Here is a 17,446-nt window from a genome sequence, read left to right on the forward strand (position 1 = left end):
AATGTATAGATGTGCAGGCGAGTCTTCTTATTAATCTTCTTTTTTTTTATTCTTTACAAGTTAGCCATTGTTTACAGTCTCACCTGATATATAATGATGCAGTTTAACCTGTTACGAGGAGGAAGAAAATCCACACCTCTTTAAGTTTCTACACGACATCGTTGCATAACGCTAAATCGCTTAATGGTAGGGTGGTAACTAGCCACGGCTGAAGTCTCCCACCAGCCACCTCCCATTTCATTGGACAGATGAAAGACTAATTAAGAAAACCTCAATCAGCCCAGCCGGGGATCGAATCCAGAACCTCCGTCTTGTAAATGTGCCACATAGCTTTGTGGCAAGTCTTTCCTAGAGAATAGATGATTCCTCGTGATATACTGTAGAAAATATCAAAAAGTTGTAAAACATAACTTTAAAACTTGGGCCTTTGATACCTGCTACCTTCTTAAGTTTAACCACGGTCCAAACTCCATTACAGGCTACCGTGTTCACCTTAAGAGGTAAGGTAAGAACATGAGCTGACTAACTTTCAGCCTTTATGAAGTTTGGTCTGGCTATCGCAGGCTCTCATTCTAATAATGTCGTATAAAATCGATCTGCACTTATTCACGATCTAGTTGACATAATTATACAAAATTGAGATTTTGGGCAAAAATGTCATCCGATGGTTGCTGGTGGATATCACACAGTAGGTCAATTGATTTGATAAGATAATCATTTATTTATTTTGCTATCATCCGCGTAAAGACGAAGCCGTTTCTCTTTCTACGATCGCTAACGCTTCGAAAACTAGAAAAATGTATGGGAATGACATTTGCTATGGACAGTTAGCGATCGTAGAAAGAGAAACGGCGTGCCACTTGGCTAGGGGGGCAGGTATCTCGTGAACCACAACACTTTTCGTCTAGTTAGAACGATGAAAACATAGATTGAAATTCTTAAAAGGGTAATAAACAATCTTGCAGACGACATCCCACTTCGAATTCTTTATTAATTTAAAGTAATTCTCAACTCATAACTCAAAAAATAAAAAGTTGCTGTATAGACGAACAATAATTGACCGGCAATAAAATATCGCAAATTTTCAGTTAATAATGCTAATAAAATTAATTAATCAGTAAATTATGCCATGTGCGATATTGGAAAATTGTTGATCTTGATAATGATGTTAAAATTAATTAATTGTTAAATAATAAATTTGTTCCTTTTCTTTCATAAATATTTTAAAAGGCTAAAATAGATCCCCGTAGAAAAACTATGGTTTAAAAAAAATTAAATATAAATAATGTGATTTGAGAACAAGTATTTTTTAGTAATTTATAAAGGTAAAAGTTTTAGTTATTCATTTGATCTTCGGACAAGCAGCATTCTCGCGCAACGATTTTCATCAATAGCAATTCAGCGTGGAAATTCTGGCAGTTGGGCACCCTACCATAACGAGGATATTTTAAAGTCTTAGTTTTGTATATTTAATTTACTTATATGTTTATTTAATCAATAAAACAACAATCATTTATTTTATATCATTTATTGTCTAATATAAATTCATGAATGTATAATATTGGTAATTTGAATTCCAATTTGTCGTCTCTAATAATGGTGATGATGAGGAACAATGTGATGCGTGGCGTATTTCACATCCGCGTGGAATCTGGAAATTTTAATAAAATAATTCGTATCACACATAGTAATATATAAAGGTAAAGGTAAATAATAAATAAAGGTAAAGGTAAATAATAAATAAAGGTAAATCATATATATACATATATCATACTAAGTCAATATGACAACTGTGGTCCTAGGGACGGATAAATGTAAGATATATTGCCTATATGGGTTTCTGTCTTGGGTCAAGCTGTAAAATATTCAGCTTTCTTTTTTCTTCTAAAAATGTTCATAAGTCATAGTGGAGAACTGTAGACACCCGAGAGCATATTAAGCTGTCGGTCCCAATCAATTTCTTTTTTTAAAGAATATTTGTCATATCTTTTATTATATGACCAATATTCACATTCCCTCTAACTAGTCGTGAAATACTGTGCTAGGAGTGGGTACGACAATAGACCTACGGGGCGGGGCTCGAACCACCACCTCTTGATGATGAGTCCAACCGCTCTTACCGTTGAGCTATAATTGAGGCTTTATTAACATTAACATCTGGTAGTTATAGTAAAAGAGTTCAAGATTATCACATTAACATCCTACGATTTACGACCGCCAATCCGCATTGGAGTGTAGTGGTTCTAAGCTTTGTATGAATGAATGAATCTTTTACCCAGTATGATGGTCTCCGTGGTAGTGAACGGATCTTTCGGAGCCGTCGGGCTGGTGCAGCGAGTAGTAGCCCTTCACTACGTCGCCGTCTCGTGACTCGTGCTGAGACTTCATGTCGCCCGTGTGGTGGTCCTCTACTTTGTAGTCGAATGTGTAGTGAGGGTGCGTCTGAAAAACATAACAATACTAGTAGTCTTGTGCCCTAATAACAACCAGTAAAGTATTATTTTATTTTAAAGAAATTGTTTATAAGACTTCTCCACCCCCACCGCTTTCCCCTTAATTTAAATAATAGTCGAAGAAAAAAAAGGCTGTTCAGTGCACGGCCGGTCGCTAAGGCAGATGACCGGACTCTAAGGAAAGTAATTGTAAAGAACGCAACAAAGACAATAGAGCCTAAAAAGAAATTACTTTTGATTCTCTTTTTAGGTCACCAGGTCCATATGTTATTGAGTAGAAAATAATGACTACACTAAATTGTGTATTGTATTGTCCAGTATCTCTAGCAATACACGCTAGCAATACTACAATTTTCTGATTTACGTTCATTAACCACAAAAACTAATACGTAAATATAACTTACATGGTAGTCAGCATGGTGACCGTGACCGTGAACGACTTCCGGATGGCCATCATGCTTGGAGAAATGACTGGAAGAGAAAGCTACGCCATAGCCGTTCGCATTGTCAAATTGCGCTGCAAAAGCTACAATGACTGCAATGCATAGAACCTGCGGATTATAAAAATTAACATTATAGGAAATCTTTTTTATTTTTTTTTAAAGAATTCTTGCCATATCTTCCCCTCTATTTAGTCGGAAAAGACTGTGTTAGGAGTAGGTACGACATTAGTCTAACGGACGAGGATCGAACTACAACTTTCGGTGATGAGTCCGGCCCCTTTAGCACTTCTCAGTGCTTTGAGGGTTCCTTTAAAAAATATTCACAAATTAACTTGTAAATAAAAAAAAAAACAAATATAAGAACAAAAATTGCAATTACTACCTTAGAATACATATTGTTGGAGATATTGTGATGTGACAAGTTCAACTGTTTCTAGTTGTTAATGAACTGATATTTATTTGATATTTTTCGCCAGTTTTATATCGAGAATAGTAATTGTTTTAATGTTGATTTCACATGAAATAATTGGACACTGTTATAAATTTTAATACAGTTTGCCCAATCGTTGTTAAGTACTTTAACCGCGTCTAACGTTTAGTGACTGTGACGTGTAAAGCCAACGTATAATTATTATTGATCCTATTGAATATATTGTCCAAATATATATGTCTAATTTATTTAATACTTATTATAACCACACGATTTCAACAGGTAAAATTGGTTAATAATGGGTAACATTAGGTAGCATCGGGTAACATCGGGTTACATTGGGTAACGTCAGTTAACATCGAGTAACATCAGCAGGTATGTAAAATCATTTGAAACTTAGTTACAGTAAAACTTTTATATATTTCAATGTTCTTGTGAAGTTTGCGTTTGTAGAAACTAAAGCTATTTTTCGAATTTTCAAAAAAAATTACTGATTTTTACACATATATTTTTGAATTTTGTCGATACAATTACCTTAGTTTTTACTGTACATTGAATTATACTTAACATGCTAATTATAACAAACATTAGCAGAGATATAAAAATACGAAAATTCAAGTTAAAAAATAATGTTTTTACATTCTATTTGTACTAGCAGATGCCCCGCGGTTCCAACTGCATAGTTCCCGTTCACGAGGAAATACGGGAATAACATAAAGCCTAATAACACACACAAATTACGTGGCTTTTTAATGGTAAAAGTATTTTCAAAATCGGTTCAGTGTTTTTAGAGATTACCTCCTTACAAACTTTACAACTTTGTAATATTAGTATAGATGGGTTTTCTCTAATAAAACTCCAAATGTAACTCTTCTCATCATATTCTCATCATCATATTCTCGCTGTATTTCCCCTGATAACACCGTTCAAAGTCAATCAAATTTTGCTGAAAACGTTGCCCCTGTCTCAATGAGTAAGCCCACGTGTCATTAAATTGATTAAGTTTAGTCAACTTTTTAGCACAGTTTAAAACAATTCTTCAATATTATCATACTTTCTAAAAACTTTCCGTTTTAAACTGTCCCATCATAAAATATCATTGAGGAATTCTATGGAATCACCACTGCTCACCTGTATATTTAATTCGCATTTATGGTCCGATGAAAATACTAGCTCTTACTTCAGCTTCATATAATTTAGAAAAAGAGACCGTGTAAATATATAAAAACTTCATGGTCTGGATTTAAAGCTTTCGCAAATTTATTCATTAGATCAAATTTGATATACTATAATGGCGGCATAAATATATTCGTAGTTTCTACATTTGGTTCCGATTCGACATTATAGTTATTTTCTTTCTTGGAATTCGATTCTACGAGTATCAGGCCATATGCACCGTTATGTCAACAGATTTTTCAACCGATGAAGAGCGGCGAGAAGGTTAACAATTAAAAGTGTATATATTATTTTATCTATAATTATACAGCCCGCGTTATTCTGCAGCATCTTTCCCAAACAGACACAAGGATACATACCCAGAATAGATCCGTCTAGAAAATAGCCATCGCCACCCAGACCAATCCAAGTCAAGAAGAAACACTATGTTTAAATAAATATTTAAAAAATTTCACTTATTTCAAGTTTGTAAAGACTCTACCACCGGTTCGGAAGGCAAGTGCTGCTGTGAAGAGCCGTCAAGAAACTCAACAGTTTCTCTTTTGAAAAAATCCTACAATCTATACTTCTATACTAATATATAAAGCTGAAGAGTTCGTTTGTTTGTTTGATTGAACGCACTAATCTCAGGAAAGGATATATTATTCCCGTATTCTTACGGAAACGAGAACCACGCGGGTAAAACCGCGCGGCGTTAGCTAGTATTATAATAATTTACAATCGTCAACATATTCTGTAAAAAAGGTAGAAGCTGATCCAACGGCCTTCAAGCATCTGTATTATTAAGGAACTCATCACTATCAGTTGTGTAATTGTGCACAAGTAACAATGAAGTTCGCACTATTTCGATTAGAGACCAGTTTTCAGATTTCCCATGAGAAATAAATTTTGTGTTTTGATATGTTTTGTAATAAAAGTTTGCTTGAATTTAAATGAAAGCTTTTTTGTTCTAAATTCACGCTGGTTAGCGTAGATGACTATATTCCTCATAAGCTTTGAGTCCTAATTTTTTGTATGATTTTTGAAATAACATAGACCTAAATAAAAGTCAGAATACACATTAAAATTGTCTGCATGTAAAAGAGCGCCTAAAATAGTTGAAAAGGGTTGATTATGTAAAAATCGATATTTATTAAACTTTCTTCCTATCACTTGAATAACAAAAGAATTAACATAGTATTGCAAGATAAGTAGCTGAAATGACAAAACTTACATGAAAAGTGTATTAAAAATACAAAAACAATATTTGTTACTCGGGGACGAGGGTAAACACAACAGTGAAATTTGAAATTTAAATTTAATAAGAACATTGAATATTTTTTTTTTTTTAAGCGGCGTGGGGCTTGTTTATGTGCCTAAAGAAAAAAATTAGAGCATTTGTTAAAATCATAAATAAAAAACATTGGCCAAGTACGTATGAGGTTTCGCAGTTGAACGTCATTATATTAAGTAGGACTTGATGTCAGCTATAATCCTGTAGCTTTTCGAGCTATTTACCTCCCTGCATATGACGTCTTGCCTTGAGGAAATTTACTTAAGCAGGGAGATCGACAAGAGAAGAGAAGGTAAGGTTTGTCATATCCTAAAGGAACTCCATAATCATACACCCGTGTCGTAAGTCCCGATTTCTGCTCGAAGATTTTCTTTCCATCACACGATCGGTTGGCAAGCTCGCGGTGAAATCGCAATATTCGTCACAGTTGGAAATAAATAATAAGGAGATATATGAGTCGTGTTCAGAGAACATTACAAATGTTTAATGGTTTTAAAAGAAAACGAAGTTTTATAAAATTGTTTTTATTTCAGTAACTATTTCAAAAAATAAAAATTTAGGTACTTCTCAACAGACAGATGTAATTATCAGTTCTCTCGTCTTTAGTAATGATGATGATGAGGAACAATATGGTGAGTGGCATACTTCACATCCGCGTGGAATCTGGAAGTTATATAAAAATAATGTTAATAAAGTAATATGGTAAATAATTATCTATACTAATATTACAAAGCTCAAGAGTTTGTTTGGTTAAACGCGCTAATCTCAGGAACTACTAGTCCGATTTTTTAATAGCCCATTTATCGAAGAAGGCTATAGACTAGACTTTATTATCCCCATATTCCTACGGCAACGAGAACCACGCGGGTGAATACGCGCGGTGTCAGCTAGTATATTATAACGGATCAGATTAACTGTTAAAAATACTTGGCGATACCTTTACCGATAGGGTAGTAACTAGCCATTGCAAAGATTATATAGCAGACTAAATTAAGCATTAATTTAGTCTGCTGCAAAAGATGTTTACAAAGGAGTTACATTGGATGGATGGGTTATTAACAACTAGACCCAGTCAAGCTTCGTTTTGACAATTACGCAACTACAAGAAAGCTATCGGCGATAAATAGAGTTACTACTAGCTTTAATAAGATTACCCAGTATGATGGTCTCCGTGGTAGTGAACGGATCTCTCGGAGCCGTCGGGCTGGTGCAGCGAGTAGTAGCCCTTCACTACGTCGCCGTCTCGTGACTCGTGCTGAGACTTCATGTCGCCCGTGTGGTGGTCCTCTACTTTGTAGTCGAATGTGTAGTGAGGGCGCGTCTGAAAAACATAATCAATAATCACAACTATCTATAGCATAGTGATCATTTTATTTTATGTTAAATAACAACCGCTTTTGTTGTTCACTAGAAAACTATGTCTTTAAGAGGGCCATCTCACAGGGCACGTTAACAATGACCTAGACAATTAACTAAGTCCGTTAACGTGAAGTAGAGAACCTAACTTGCCTATAACTTCACTGGTAGGTCATGCTTCAGCGAAGTATTGATTGCCGTTCGGTCATGGGCCATGGCTTTTTTATTTTTTTTTCTCCAATTACCATCATATAATTTTGATTTTTTATAGGTTATACTCACGTGGTAGTTAGCATGGTGGCCGTGACCATGAACGACTTCTGGATGACCATCGTGCTTCGAGAAATGACTGGAAGAGAAGGCAACGCCATAGCCGTTTGCGATGTCAAATTGCGCTACAAAAGCGACAATGACTGCGACGGCTAGAATCTGCGAATCAAAAAATAAGTAGAGTTTCTTTCAAGCAGATTCCAAACCGGTTTTCCGAAACTGGTGGCAGAATCACTACGAGTAGTCATTACTGCCCATCACTCGCTTATGTATTTTTAATTTTATTGTATTTTTCATTTTATCAGATCAGAAAATAGTTCTTTACAATTAATTCAAAGCTAAAAAGTAGATTATAGTCATAAGAAACACAACCCAAGAAAATTTCCTCTTCATGTAACAAAAAATAATTTAAAAGTAAACTAAATAAATTTAACAATTAACACAACATTAACAAAAGTACAACTGTGATTTATTATATTTTTTATATTATTTGCCCAGGCTATGACTAATTATTTCGCTCAAAGGGAAAGTAATGATTACGTGAGCCAAGTCTTGTCCTCTTCTAAAATCAAAAACAATCTTGAACTTTGAACGCATTCAAAAACAACTACGATTAAGTTAAGAAACTTCATAAGTATTACCTTAGAAATCATAATTTTGGTTTAGATACTTGAAAACAAGTTAAATTGTTTCTAGTTGTAACTGAACTGATATATATTTGGCATTTTTCGCGAGTTTTATATCGAGAATAGTAATTGTCTTAATGTCGATTGCACATGAAATAATTGGAAACCGTTATAAATAATAAAGTTTGCACAATCATTGTTTGTACTTTAACCGCGTCTAACTTTTATTGGCTATAGTGTATACAGCGACATATGGCTAGTGTATACAATGAACTTGGTCCTTGGTCCCAGGATAAAATATTTATTCATGACCATACCACTAAAACTTTGAGTATGTAATATACATGACGAGTCGGGCACAATTATGAATGTGGTAGGGTGTTTTCCTTCCAAGCAATCTTCGAGACTTCGATGAGTCCGATAACAATTAATAATTCGCCGTCTGAAAATTGTTCGACAAAGTTACCACTTGATTTTAAATATCTTAATTCATTTTTCGTATTCTTAAAAAAATCTTATAGTATTTTTTTTATAAGGTGGAATTTTGAAAAAGAATAGTTAGTTAATGCTATTAGAGTTACAAATTAATTAAATTAAAAAACATTTTTTATACAAATTATTATTCTTGCTTTCCATATATTAGGTATATTTTTAAGTCCGAGAGTAAATCAATACTAAAATTTATCAATCGGTGTAAGTTTAAATTCTTGTCAGACATTTTTTATCATTTAAAATCATTATCATTTTTTAATTACTATCGTTCATTGTTATACAATGTACATATTTTATGGGTAGTGAAAACAAAAATTATATTTTCTTATATTATTATTTATTACAACAAACACTCAACAAAATATACATTCGATTCATGATACATTAAAGTAGGTAGGCTTAATGATGATAGGCGGGAGCTTCGTGGCGGGCATGACCTTCGCGATGTACGACAGCGTTAAATCTAGAAAAAAACAAAACCTTAAATCAATTTAACATTCTATTACTTAGATAATTTCCAAAAGACACTGCCACATGCTCGTATTAAAAACCTCACAAAGCCTACGTTTGACTGGTACATTAAGCTTAAGTGTCACCGCACACTGGAGCTATGCTAGAACATATTAATGCTAGAACCGGTGATTTGTGGCGTCTGCCAGCCACTAGCGTCACCGGCCGTGTGCGGAAAGTCCATATAAAATGTATGAAAACTACAGAAAAGAGATCTGTAGGTATGCTCCAACATTTGCTTGGTTCATGCAACACAATGCTGAGCTAGTACCTTTTTCAAGGTTGTTCACAAACGTGACAGTATGGTTGAGGCATCAGACACTATAATATTATTAAACGTTTTCTTTCTTTCTTTTGTTGCGTATTGAGGAGGTACCTCACTTGGCAGCCCTGACCGCAAATGGAGGAACATACTGTTTAATATCTATACTAATACTATAAAGCTGAAGAATTTGTTTGTTTGAACGCGCTAATCTCAGGTCCGATTAGAAAAATTCCTTCAGTGTTAGATAGCCCATTTATCGAGGCAGGCTATAGGCTATAATTTATCCCCTTATTCCTGCAGGAACATGAAACACGCGGGTAAATTCGTGCGGCGTCTACTAGTTATTTAATACAAATTTAAATGATATCTCACCCGTTATGCGCATCAGCGGTGTACTCCACACGACGCACGGTGCCGTCGGGCTCGTGCAGACTGTAGAAGCCGGTCACGTGGTCTCCCTCACGAGCTTCGTGCTGGGACTTGATGTCGCCGGTGTGCGAGTCTTGCACTTGGTAGTCGAACGCGTAGTGTGCGGGGGCCTTAAAGTTACAAATTAATTTTATCGAGTGTTATTCTTATAGTGGTGTTCTATATGGATGTGAACTGGAAACTAAAAGATGACATCAAAAGCGTTCGAGAGGTGAGCCATTAGATGGACTCATAAAGTCACCAAAGTAGAATTTCTGCGATGCGTACACCGGAAACGTACCTAAACATTTGCAAACCGACAAAATGGGAAAAATCGTTTACGATATGAGCTCCTACAACTCATCAGTTGCTGGTAAAAAAGCGTTGCTCGCTACGAAAAGTCTTGGCTTTGGAATATACACGAGAGTGGACCGGTAACGCAACTGCCGTACAATTATTTCTTCTACCGAAAGATAAATAAATCTATACGAAACTGACCTAAGGCACTAAAAGACGTAGAAGAAATGAAGTATCGCAGTTTATCTACTTATGTATGTAAGAGTATAAGCAAAAAGTCACTCATCATCTCCGATATCTCGGAAACCACTTGACGTAGAAAGATGAAATTCGGCAGGGCGGTAGTTTATAATTATTAAATCTCCGCTAAGAACGGGTTTTATGACAGGGCCGGATTAAAGAGGTTTAAGATTATATAACTTACGTAGTAGTCTTGTGCGGCATGGGCGTTGTGTGCGGGCGCGTAGTACGCGGGAGCATGGCTCTGATGTTGCACGATGCTCTGCGATGAGACCGCGTGACTATGACCATGACCACCGTAGCCGTTTAGTTGTGCGGATGTAACGGCGATGAAAGCCGCGATAGTGAGGACCTGACAATCATTACAAAGTTTATACATAACAATTTTTGAAGCAATACTCCTTTACGCAAGCTTGACTTTGAAAGAAAAATGTGATCGGGCGAAACAAACGGACGATTAGAGGGAGCACATCCGGTTTTTTTATTTTTCATTTTTATTTCTGTTCCCCTCCAAATTGTTAGAATATACTGTGTTAGGAATTGGTACGACAATAGAACAGCGGGTGGGGATCGAACCACGACCTCTCAGTGATGAATTCGGTCTCATTACCGCAGAGCTACTAGGCTTCAAATTAAACATAACAATAATATTTATATCTATTTAACTTTTTGTTTACACACCTTGAAGTACATGATTAAATTAATTAGTACGAACTGTTTACACTTTGACTTTTAATTTGTAACTGATAATAACTTAATTATTTTTCAAACTTTTATACCACATGTATGCATAATTTGAAAGGATATCGCAACAGATTAAAACAACAGGTTATTAAACCGATAATCGAGATCAAAATTTAACAAAAATGAGGTCGTAACAAACTAGTTGCATTTTATAATTGTTTTATTAGTACTAACAGTATTGTAAATTGTTATAGAGTGCACATATCATAGGGACATCATCTTCTTGCATATTTCTTTTGCCACAAACCGTATTGAATACCTATTTTGCAGTATCTGGCGAAATACCCATAAGGCTACACTTTTATGATTCACTAGGGGAGCTCTATTTTTCATCATAATTCAATTATTCTTTCGCTGGCTGTGTAGTAAAACATTTTATTCAGTACATGAATTTCTTGCTACTAAATTATAATAATTGTCTGACATTCTAATATTACGAGTAATGCTTGACTTTCATTTAATCTATAATTATTCTATTTTTTTTTTTAATTATTATTTATCATGTTTTATGTACTCTGACGTAGACTAACTTTCGTTTTGACATGTATAATTTTATGTTTATTTCAAATTTAAATTGTATTTCGAAATTAAAACAATTGTATGATTGTGGGTAAGTAATATATACTCAAACAATTATATATATTGTAAAATTTGCGCGCCATTTATATGGCAATACACTATGACTTTATATTTGTATGACCATCTTGTATATTTAGGTGTATTATGGCAAATAATGTTCATTTCATTTCATTTAAATTCATTTCATTTCATAAATCTCGCGAGAAACATGGGGGTTTTCCAAGATGGTCTATATGTTAATCCAAAGTAATATCCTAGTTCCATTCCAAATTTAAGCCATATCGGAAGCGGCACCGCAAGGGAGGAACAAACACACATACACACATATGCCTTTCTAATATTAGCGTGATAGTGTGATATCATTACATCATATTTGTCTTAGGTTCTATTAAGAGATACTCGGCAAGTGATAATCTGCTTTATAAAAGTGGTTAAACTAATTACGAAACATTTGGTGTCTTCTTATTTTTCCGTTTTCTGTTAGTTATCACACTAAACCTATAATATAATTAATAAAATAAAGTTAAAATGAACAATAGACATATCGACCTTGGTTAGATTGTTAGTTGAGTGTTCAAAAATATTGCGTATTGCGTAGTTTCAAACCAATTTGCAGTGAAATTCGTATGATATCAATCATTGATTTCCATATAAAAACTGTGAGTTTTATCAACAAATATCAGTTTCTAAATTGTTTTGGAAACAATCACTCATATTCAACTCTTAACAAGATGTACTCAAAGGTAGTATTAATAAAAATGAAATTTTTACTTAGTGAAATAATTTTCGATTGTAAAGTCCCTTTTTAATTTATAATACAATTAGTATCTAATATAAAAAAGTGTAAACTAAAGTTTATACTAGGAATTGTTTGATTCCCTTGAAGGTGTTTAAATTATCGGGGGCAGAAATCAGGACGGTAATTGCGTAACTTGTTCTTGACAGCAAATTCATTCCATTATAATTGTCAAATTGACAGTTTTCCTAGGAGTTTGACATTTATTTAACATAACTATATTTCATCAAATGAATCTGCCAAACGGATTCGATCAAGTTACGCAATTATCCACATTGGAAGGTCACATTTAGCTGCTTGAACTCGAGCTTAATGCGTAGGTATATGAGCACCAGTCAGTGATTTGCTGAAAATTAACTATAATAACTTTTACCCACAGGTCCTATATTTTGCCACTTTCATCACCGCCGTAGTGGCACAATTCGGGTATGAGCACGGCCATGGATCAGCATTCTCCTCCAATCACATCTCCAAACACGACGGTCACCCGGAAATTGTCCATGGACACGGTCACCACGTTGATTATCATGTAAGCTTTAATATACATTTTCATCAACAGTAATTAAAAAAAAAACCTTACAAAATTCAGTTATAGCCTACCGAAGGCCAGGTGGTATATTCACTAACTTTGAGTAACTTAACACTTAGTTTCTAAAGCCTCAATAGCTCAACGGTTAGAGCAGTCGGACTCACCACCGACGTGTGGTGGTTCGATCACCGCCTCGATCATCTAGTGTCGTACCCACTCTTAATACAGTCTTTGCCGACTAGTTGGAGGGGAACGGGATTGTTGATCATATTTAAAAAAATATTCTTTTTTTTTAAACAAAAACAAGAATTTTACCAACTAGCTATTGTAACTAATTCTTACGAGTAAGTCACGTTATTCCGTATTCACTATTACTTTTTTTTCACAAATCACTAACCAGTGTGTTTGCCATCGTGATTTTCAAAAATGCAGTTGTTATTGATTTTATGCAAATTATATTAGGTGGCTAATTGGCCAAATTTAGTGAATAGACCAGCAGGACTCTCTCCTAAAAGACAAAGACTTATTAGACCAACCGCGCTACTCCAATGGGGAGGACTTATGGTAATAATATATTTTTTTTGGAGCACATACCCACCACCAGGGCCGGACCGTCCATACGGCGAACGGAGCGGTCGCTCCAGGCGCCAAATCCTAGGGGGCGCCGAAATGGTAAACACAAGATCGAAAAGAAATAAATTTCTTTTCGATCGTCTATATTTAAAGCGAAGAGATGAACGCGACGTGCGCGAATTTACTTCTAATAGAGGCGTCTTTCTTTACCTATGGTGCAGGGAGTGCGTTGATTTTAACCCGGGTATATACAGGTAATAGAGGGCGCTAGGGTGATGATTGCACCCGGGCGCTACGTGAGCTAGAGAGTCTTTACCTATAGTGCAGGGGGTGCGTTACACCCGGATGTCGCGATCTCAGGGGCGCCCAAGCGCCATTTGCCGCGCGGGTTCTATAGGTACTAGGGGGCGCTACGGTGATGATTGCACCCGGGCGCTACGTGAGCTAGAGTCTTTACCTGTAGTGCATGGGGTGCGTTACACCCGGGTGCCGCGATCTTAGGGGCGCCCAAGCGCCACTTGCCGCGCGGGTTCTATAGGTACTAGGGGGCGCTAGGGTGATGATTGCACCCGGGCACTACGTGATCGAGAGACGTTATTGTGCCTGATTTTCAATTGGTCTGAGTATGGTCAAAATCTTCGCGTTCCATAAGTTCGTAGCCTAAGTAAACCAGGAAACTACAAAGCTATAATTTTTTAGTTAATTTATTTTTCAACTTTATTTAGAGCTCAATACACTTATTTTGTTGGTCTGGAAACTTTTCTATACCAGCTATTTCTTTTTCTTTAAACTCGTAGAAAATGCATAGACTACTTTCATAAAAATTTTGAACTCGATGAATGCTTTTTCTAGCTACGGAAATAGATAAAAGTCTGATGGAGACGAGACTAGATCATATGAATATGGTGGTAAGGTAAGAATTCTGAATTATACTGATGAATTTCTGCTATGCTTTTAACAAACGTTTCACACGTTTGTTAAAAGCATAGCAGAAACTCGCAAATTATCCTGATGAAACAAAACTTTTCTTCTCAATGACCATGGCTATTTTTCTTTAATTTGTCCTCTGAAACATCGCAGCAGATTTCACTATTAATCAGAGTTTATATTTACGCCTTTTTTTAGTATCCCGCGAATCTCAAAAAACTAAGGCCATTACTTTTCCAACACGCAAAACCGCTTCTGCCTTTTTGGAACATTGGATCTTGGTCGTGTCCACTATTTAGACTGTACTTTTGTTTCTGGAGTAAAGTAATATACTCAGGTTTTAACCATGGTCACAAAATATACAAAAAAATATCTGCCTCAAACAACTCCAAGCAGTTGCGAAAATTCGTCAGTCGATCGAGTATTTGTTCAACTCAAAGAAGCCAAGGCGATTATGTGATGTTTGCCAATTGCTGTTGAGATGCCAATAGTGTCAGCTATCTTCCTAAAAGTCAATCTATCTATCTATCTATCTATCTATTACTATAATAAAAGAGTAGAAATCGAGTGTCTGTACTTTTCCCAAATTTAACTAAAATCAAGTTAGGGCAATTAGAAATGAGCAATTGAATACGAAAACATTTTTTTAAATTTTCTTGTCTGTCTGTCTGTCCTTCTGTCTGTATGTTCGCGCTATTCTCTGGTTCTACTGAACGGATTTTGATGCGGTTTTCACCAATAGATTAAGCATAGTCCAGGGCAACATATAGGCTTTGTTTCATTAAGATCGGACCGGCCTTCGGCCGGGGGCTTGTAATAGGGCTTTCGACTGTGGCTATGGCTGGGCATTTTACCCAAGCGCAAAAACGCGCGGCCTTCGGCCGTGAACTTTATTCCACCCCGACCTTCGGCCGGGGGTTTGTAATAGGGCTTCTGTCTGTGACTATGGCTGGGCATTTTACCCAAGCGAAAAAATGCGCGGCCTTCGGCCGCGAACTTTATTGTGCACTGGCTTCGGCCAGGGGTTTGTAATAGGGCTTTCGACTGTGGCTATAGCTGGGCATTTTACCCAAGCGCAAAAAACGCGCGAACTTTATTCTACACCGGCCAAAGGCCGAATAAAGTTCACGATATATACGAAGGCCCTAATTCACCTTCAGTTTTTAACATGACTTCATAAATGTTTTTTTTTTGCTAAACCTTTCTTCTTCAAGTTCTTCATTGCGGTGATTAAGTTTATTATTAAGATTAAGATACTCGATTTTTTTTCATGTTAAAAAATTTGATTTAATGTTTGATGGGATCGCGCGCGTAACGAATGCAAATGAATGCATACAATTTTATTCTATTAATATAGCTATACATTGAATAATGTAGCTTTAACATGAGGGTAATTGAAAAAAAAATAATAAAAAAGAACAACCGACCTTAAAATCATAAAAAAGTTTCCATTAAATTAAAAGCGAAACATAACATCGTATGTGCTACCTTCTGATCAGTTTGAAGGCGGTACCAAGTTAGTGCTGTGTTAATTAAAGCCGTATCTGAAAGAAGTATCTGAAAATCCAGTTAAAATCTTTATGATTTAAACGGCTTGAATCGAATCGAAATCGAACGGTCGAATTGAGAAACCTCCTCCTTTTTTTGAAGTCGGTTAAAAATGTATGACATTCCGATATAAATTAGACTACGAACTTTTCAAACGTCCCTAGTATATAATGTTAGGAGCAAACAGGAAAGGCGCCATAATTGGATCTCGCTCCATTCTAAAATTTACCTCGGTCCGGCGCTGCCCACCACTAAATGATAATAGTGATAATATTCAACTCGTTAATAACCACTATCAAATGTTAATGAAAATGACCAGAACTGATAGTTTAACGTTATTCATATTTGTGTTTCATCAAAATTTTAATCAACAGCCTATTTAACGGCCCATGGCAGCACCAGCCCGCTCCCCTTATAAAAATTGGTATATGGAGCTATTACTATATAACCCACCACGCCGTGTGTGGTATGCTATAAAGTGTATTCTTGTTTTCACCATGACGTGGACAATTTGGTAAATTAATATTTAATAACGATTATTCTAGACGCACCCTCACTACACATTCGACTACAAAGTAGAGGACCACCACACGGGCGACATGAAGTCTCAGCACGAGTCACGAGACGGCGACGTAGTGAAGGGCTACTACTCGCTGCACCAGCCCGACGGCTCCGAAAGATCCGTTCACTACCATGGAGACCATCATACTGGGTAAGAACGTGGAATCATTCAATTCATTATTATTAAACTTGAAGGCCCTTAAACCTTTGAAGGGTCTTGGCGGAAGGTTGCCATAAGGTTTTCTCCCAAGGTCATCATAGTCTAATGTAAGCTGACGTTGTCTACCATAATTACAATAGAAGCAAGTGCTGAGAAACTTTTAGCTTTTATAAATTTATAAAGCTCTAGGTATAAAGCATTGGATGTGGATCATATTTTGTGTTATTTACACTGTTATTTTTTTCCAATTACTGCATTTTAAAATTCTCTTTCTTTTTCAGATTTCATGCTGACGTAAAATACGCAACTCATCATATTATTCCAAAGAAACATTATTGATGTATTAACTTTAATAATAATTATATCTAGATGCTGTTGAATCAATAAAATTGTTAAAATTAATATCTTGTCTTTTTTTTATCAAATAATAAATTACATCCCGTTGAAGTGAGAATATCAGAGTGTCCACTAAACATTAACATTTTATGGAGATAAATTTTATACTCATCATTGGCAACCCATATTCGGCTCACTGATGAGCACGAGTCTCCTCTCAGAATGAGAGGGATCAGGCCCACCACGCTGGCCCAATCCGCATTGCCAGATTCCCACACCTAGAGAATTGAGAAAAATCTCATGTAGGTATGTAGGTTTCCTCACGAAATTTTCCTTAACCGTTTGAGACACGTGATATTTAATTTTTTAAAATGCACATAACTGAAATCTTGGAGGTGCAAGTCCCGGACCGGATTCGAACCTACGCCCTTGAATTGAAGGCAGAGGTCATATC

General features: G+C 35.9%; 3 protein-coding genes across 3 annotated transcripts; 1 reads left to right on the plus strand and 2 right to left on the minus strand.

Moving 5' to 3' along the window:
* Positions 1–1,590: 1,590 nt before the first annotated feature.
* LOC128198272 (histidine-rich glycoprotein-like) lies at positions 1,591–8,536 on the minus strand. The gene is made up of 8 exons (XM_052882640.1): positions 8,043–8,536; positions 7,414–7,560; positions 6,930–7,096; positions 6,387–6,438; positions 3,279–3,329; positions 2,858–3,004; positions 2,276–2,442; positions 1,591–1,651 (listed from the first exon to the last, which is right to left on the minus strand). Exons 1-8 carry the CDS (start codon positions 8,052–8,054, stop codon positions 1,591–1,593), a joined length of 804 nt encoding a protein of 267 aa, XP_052738600.1. The 5' UTR covers positions 8,055–8,536.
* A 298-nt stretch (positions 8,537–8,834) lies between these two features.
* Positions 8,835–11,048, minus strand: LOC112058189 (cuticle protein 7-like). The gene is made up of 4 exons (XM_024098900.2): positions 10,921–11,048; positions 10,424–10,591; positions 9,667–9,833; positions 8,835–8,982 (listed from the first exon to the last, which is right to left on the minus strand). The coding sequence occupies exons 1-4, from the start codon at positions 10,930–10,932 to the stop codon at positions 8,919–8,921; spliced, it is 411 nt and encodes a 136-aa protein (XP_023954668.2). The 5' UTR covers positions 10,933–11,048; the 3' UTR covers positions 8,835–8,918.
* Positions 11,049–12,293: 1,245 nt separating this feature from the next.
* LOC128198273 (cuticle protein 7-like) lies at positions 12,294–17,038 on the plus strand. The gene is made up of 4 exons (XM_052882641.1): positions 12,294–12,305; positions 12,738–12,887; positions 16,481–16,647; positions 16,938–17,038. Exons 1-4 carry the CDS (start codon positions 12,294–12,296, stop codon positions 16,993–16,995), a joined length of 387 nt encoding a protein of 128 aa, XP_052738601.1. The 3' UTR covers positions 16,996–17,038.
* Positions 17,039–17,446: the final 408 nt, after the last annotated feature.

The sequence above is a fragment of the Bicyclus anynana genome, chromosome 7 (genome assembly GCF_947172395.1).
Source record: "Bicyclus anynana chromosome 7, ilBicAnyn1.1, whole genome shotgun sequence".
In the NCBI taxonomy this organism is placed as follows: domain Eukaryota; kingdom Metazoa; phylum Arthropoda; class Insecta; order Lepidoptera; family Nymphalidae; genus Bicyclus; species Bicyclus anynana.

Coding starts and splice junctions, on each gene's coding strand:
- LOC128198272 (XM_052882640.1), bottom strand. Junction 7,097..7,413: donor GCCACCATGCTAACTACCAC/GTGAGTATAACC, acceptor TATGTTTTTCAG/ACGCGCCCTCACTACACATT. Junction 3,330..6,386: donor ATATTGTTCCTCATCATCAT/CATTACTAAAGA, acceptor ATTAACAACTAG/AAACAGTTGAACTTGTCACA.
- LOC112058189 (XM_024098900.2), bottom strand. Junction 9,834..10,423: donor ATGCCGCACAAGACTACTAC/GTAAGTTATATA, acceptor TGTAACTTTAAG/GCCCCCGCACACTACGCGTT. Junction 8,983..9,666: donor ACCGCTGATGCGCATAACGG/GTGAGATATCAT, acceptor GTTTTTTTCTAG/ATTTAACGCTGTCGTACATC.
- LOC128198273 (XM_052882641.1), top strand. Junction 12,888..16,480: donor GTCACCACGTTGATTATCAT/GTAAGCTTTAAT, acceptor CGATTATTCTAG/ACGCACCCTCACTACACATT. Junction 16,648..16,937: donor CATGGAGACCATCATACTGG/GTAAGAACGTGG, acceptor TTTCTTTTTCAG/ATTTCATGCTGACGTAAAAT.